Source organism: Nanorana parkeri, unplaced genomic scaffold, assembly GCF_000935625.1.
Source record: "Nanorana parkeri isolate BGI_ZX_2015 unplaced genomic scaffold, ASM93562v1 scaffold118, whole genome shotgun sequence".
NCBI lineage: Eukaryota > Metazoa > Chordata > Amphibia > Anura > Dicroglossidae > Nanorana > Nanorana parkeri.
In genome coordinates, this window is record NW_017306386.1 from 1,247,242 (window position 1) to 1,252,409 (window position 5,168).

A 5,168-nucleotide genomic window follows, 5' to 3' on the forward strand; every position below is an offset into this window, starting at 1 on the left:
GTACACACGCCTCGCTCTCGATGTGGGGGGGGGGGGGGGGGGTTGTTATTATTATTACTACCGTCTGTCTCTGCTACAAACACTCAAACACTAAATCCTAAAAAGTGAACAAAAATAAAAAAAAATATATATGTCTTCCGACTACTGTCGGAGGCTCTTGTTGGGTTTTTTTTTTTTTTATGAAGTAGGCAAGGATTAGGACCTCTGTCAGGTTATAGTGCAGTCTGTGTCCCAGCTGGGGAGATTTACCCTCTATTTGTTCTGGTGACCACTGTCACAGACTGAAGGTGATGGAAAATCAAATACAACAAATTTTCTAAGAGGACTTTACTCAACCTGAAAAGGTTTCCTTTTACTTCCTAGTTTCTGGGACAGGAAGTGAAGGGGAATATCAGCAATGGGATAGAGCAAAACAAAAGCCCTGATAGGTCTTTAACACTCACTACAAAAAAAAAACAAAAAAAAAAAACACCACACACACACACGACAGAAAAAACAAAAAACACATTTCCAATTCACTTTAGACTTAGACCTGTATCTAGAGAAATATTTCAGCAAGAACAGGTTTTTAGAACAGCAGGGGAAGGTATTTTATGTGACACTAAACTCAGGAGTTAAAAATGCATTCAAGTACTTTAACTATTCACAAAAATATCTTATTTGTGTATCACTCAGCTGTAGATCATCGAATCATCTCTGAATTGGTGCCGACACTGTCCTTCCTTCTGGAGGGTGGATACTTTTGTTCCCAATGGTATGCGTGTGCGTTGTAAAGTAAAAAATAATGGTGACATGACGTTCCAATAAATGACCTTTTTGGACTTTGATATTGTTGGTGTGCTGGTGACAATTTTTGTACTGAGTGGCGGCGCCATGCGCGGTCAATGCGAGCAACCCCATCCAATTTTTTTTTTTTCCGGCAAGGAGTGCAATAAGGTATCTTTGTCTGTTCTACTGTGTTGTAAAGTAGCCACCACACCAAGCTCACTCCCGTGATTAAACTACAATCTCAATAAAAAATTAGTAAACTAAATGTGAGATTGTAGTCCATCATCAGAGAGAGCTTGGAGCGGTGGCTACTTTACAACACACACAGGGACCATGGAGAACAAAAGTAGCCACTCTCCAGAAGGAAGGACAGTGTCAGCACCAATTCAGAGATGATTTGAGGATCTACAGCGGAGTAATACACAAATAAGATACATTTTTGTTAACAGTTCAGGGACTTGAATGCATTTAAGATGTAACTCTTGAGTTTAGTGTCACTTTAACACTATATGTGTTGGTATGCACAAAATCCTGTAAATGGGCACTATTAGTGCTTGAAGCTTGCATACGTATTTGTCTCGTATTTGTCTCCACCTCGCCTCTTACTCTTGAGAACAAGTGTTGTTTACAGAAGCACAAGAACAAGCTGCATCAATGATAAGACACAGTAGGCAGAAATAAATTTGGCATGATGCATTAAAAGCAAAGGCTTTTCTGAGAACATGTTTAATGACAGTTGGTTTTATACACTTCCTCTGCTCTGATGTAATGGAGCATTCAGCAGGTATTGGCATTGTCAAACACATACCCTGTTTGTACCTACACAGCTCTGTGTATGGGGCCTTAGTGCCACATTAAAGCAAGCCTGTACTGAGCAAGCAAAGAGACTGAGCACTTCTGAAAATGCTAGTCTGTAGCAGTCATGAAGGTCCAATGGCTTCAGTACTTTCCAAGTCACTGACCAAAAAAAAAGTAAACCGATCAGGAGGTCTGACTTTCCTGATGTGCAATACATATTGTGCTTGTTCTAAGCCATTGAGCTTTATTAACTTAAAGTGACATTAAAAAAGGATAAAATGTTTTCCCTCCCCCCATGTTAGTGTCAGCACTTACCTTAAATTATGTCTCTTAATCCGATCTTCCTCTTTAGCCTTCTCTCCAGCGCTGCTGCAGGTCTGCGATCCAGCGCTGACTCCTCTGTTTGCTGGCACTTCCTATCCCACGGTGTCTGCATGCTGGTGCATGCGTCCATATACTTACCTTGTGTCTCTCCTCGTCTCCCAGCTGAAAATCTGAACTGTGCATGCGCCCACCCCAAGATCCCCTGCAGAACTTTCAGATTTTCAGACGGGAGCGCGCAGCGAAGACACAGGTAAGTTTAAACCTCTTTTAAAAGTGTGTGTGTTTTGTTTTTTTTTTTACGTTTTTGCCTATCTACTGCTTGCTAGCCATAGATATATGCAAAAAACACTGGAGGGTTTAATAACCCTTTAAGGCAAAATAGGCTGGGGTTTTTTTTTACAAGGGATTTCCCTTGGCTTTGTGAATGTGGTGAAAAGGCACTTTGCAAAGAATACCTAATCACGTGCAATAGTATTTTTGGATGCACATGATTGGATGAGGGAAGTTAGCAGAGCTTCAACTCATTCACTTAGCCATGTGAAAGTGTCCTCACAAAAGTGAGCATCCTATTAGTCTTTAGTAAATCAACCCCTTTGTCTCAAAAAGTACACAAATCAGAGGCTGATAAGGCAACTAGGATTTTCACAAGGTGATCCAGGTTTCCTTCAATGGAAATGTATGGAAGAAAAAAAAAAAAAAAAAAAAAAGGCCAACAATCTTGAAACTAATCTATATGTACAAAGAAAAGGAGATACAAAAATGGAAAGAAAGTGGTGGTAGAAAAAGACTACTACTTTACCCTGAAATTGTGAAGCTACTAGCTGCTGCTTAAATGTCACTCAAACGCAGTCTCTTGGCTTTTTCTTACACAGCGTGCAACTTTCCTTTTAAATTCTCCATTACGGTCTTCTCTCCACTCTTTCTATGAAGACAAGAAAATAAGGTGGCTTACACAATTTTGCATTTTATTATTACAGGGCTTTATTAAAAAAAAGTCACATCAGCATACAGCTCTGCAGGCCAATGTGAAATATTACATTCAACAAATATTTATTTAACTTGAAATTTTTTTCTACTTCCTGGTCCACTTTGGCACAAAATGATGTAATGTGCCCAAGCATTGTATCCTGGGAAGGTTACGTCAATAGAGCATTGCTAGGAAATCTCATAAGATCTCAGGGAAAAGGCATTTTCTCCAACAAAATACCACCTTTTCAAGAAAGAAGATGGCCAAAGAAGTTATAAGGTAACCAATTTCATAAACTTAGCCTGATGGTTTTTCTTTATTATAAACAAATAACCAAAAACATTTTTTGTTGTATAGGATTTCAAGTTATTTACCAATATAGAGGAATTAGTATAGTTATCATACAGTGGTTGTTTTTTACAATTTTCATTAAAAGGCATTTTCTCCTCTGCATGGTCACATGTCCTAGGCACATGTGGCAGAGTCCCAGGAAGTAAAGGGAGATTAGTAATCTGCCCTTAGTAAATATGGCCACGGTCAGAAGACTGGGAAAGTAAAAGAGAAATAAGATATGCACAGAATACAAAGCCGGCAATTATCTAGAAGTATGTGTTTGTAGATTGTCATTACTAAACATTTCTAAAAGGTGTGTTTGTTGTTATTTTAAAGATATGGGTAAAGGTTCGCGTTAACATATATCTGTAGTTTTGTGTATGCTGATTCCTTGTCAGTAATTAAGACCTTCCCATCACTTTAAAATGCACATAACATTGAGCAAGAGTAAACGAATGCACATTACTCATCTAAATGAAAGGTAACTGCTTTAAAAAAGGAGAACTATGAGGTTAGTGCTTTTCACTCTCCTCATAGTTCTAGCCGACCTGTGACAAATGAGACTGTCACAGGTTGGCTCAATAGATGCAATATTTGTTTTTCGCAAAACTGAATTTGTAGGTGCAACTCAGTGTATTGGAGGAGATTGGGTACTTAATTTTCTGTACCTTCAGGCTAGGAGCGTTTACAAAATAGCCCACAGATGTGTGTGTGTGTTATGGGAGTTGTGTTAGGGAAGCCCATTCATTTGAATGGTCCCCCAAACTCACCAAAACGTATATTTTTTTTTTTTTTTTTTAAAGAAATGAAATGCACTTTTAATCAGAAATGTAAAAACAAATGAAGTCACCATTACACATAATAGCAGAAGGTTTTATATATAATGCAAAAGATAGAGGTGTGATGTTTGGCAAAAAAACAAAACCCTATGACATTTGCTCTTTGCACTTTTATGATTAGGTTCCTTGACATGCACTTTATATTTAAAACATATTGCCACGTTAGTTTTATACATTAGCTAAGGCTTAGATAGGGAAGGGGAGAGGTGTGTGTGTGTGGGGGGGAAAAAAATAAAAAAAACAGTTCAAAAGGATAAAGGGCAACAACGTGCAGTTACCCATAGCAACCAGATTTTATTTTTTTATCACCGCAGTTTTGAGGTATTAAACATGCTACACTCTGTCTAGAAGCAAACATTGTGAAACAGGATAGGACAAACACCACATAAAAACATACTGCTGCATCGACGTTGGCTGGGGAGTCTCCATTGGGATCTGCTAGCATAGAAATTACACTGATCATAATTGTTTCCACCGTATGAATAGGAAGCCAGCGCTCTTCTGGTTTCTCGTAGCCATACTTATCCTCACCAGGCTCGTGAAGAATGGAAATGCACACATCACCATTTTTATCAACTAAAAAAGGAAAAAATATATCCAAGGTGAACAAAATATTCATTTTAAACAACGTATGAAAGTGTGCTGTACAGTTCACAACAACGAACCAGAATCCTAGTTTAGTTTTCAGATCTGGCTCACAGAAATGTCAGAAGCCGATGACGCACCTTGGCCAAAAAATTAATCTTTTCCCCAAACACTTTACAGATACATCATCCCAAATGTTTTCCGGTGCATATTAGGTGTAAAATAGCACATTTTAGAGGCAGCAGTAAATCCTTAAAAGTTTCATAGTTTGCAATACCAAAACTTGAAGACATTATTCCAAAAGCTGCAAACAGAAACATGAGTTAACATGCATTATTATGCACTACTTAAACCACTTTTTCAACATGGTAAAGAAACACATGGCTAATCTCCAAAAAGGCTCATTTAGAATAGCACTCTTTTCAGCATCAATATATTCACTCGAACTAGAGTTATCATCTCTGTTAAACTTGCAGAGAATCAATTCTTACTAGAGTGTTGGTTCCTGCAACATCTGGATCATCTGCAGCCTCACAACCCCCCCCCCCCCAACC

General features: G+C 38.4%; 1 protein-coding gene across 1 annotated transcript in view; it reads right to left on the bottom strand.

Annotated features, from left to right (window-relative positions):
- The window catches only part of UBE2G1 (ubiquitin conjugating enzyme E2 G1), a 38,470-nt gene that overhangs the window by 1,374 nt on the left and 31,928 nt on the right, over positions 1–5,168 (bottom strand). The window contains exons 4-5 of the mRNA XM_018553383.1: positions 4,427–4,605; positions 2,690–2,812 (exon numbers count right to left, since the gene is read on the bottom strand). Of these exons, the coding sequence (XP_018408885.1) occupies positions 2,726–2,812; positions 4,427–4,605 (266 nt within the window). The 3' untranslated portion in view covers positions 2,690–2,725. The remainder of the gene's footprint in view (positions 1–2,689; positions 2,813–4,426; positions 4,606–5,168) is intronic.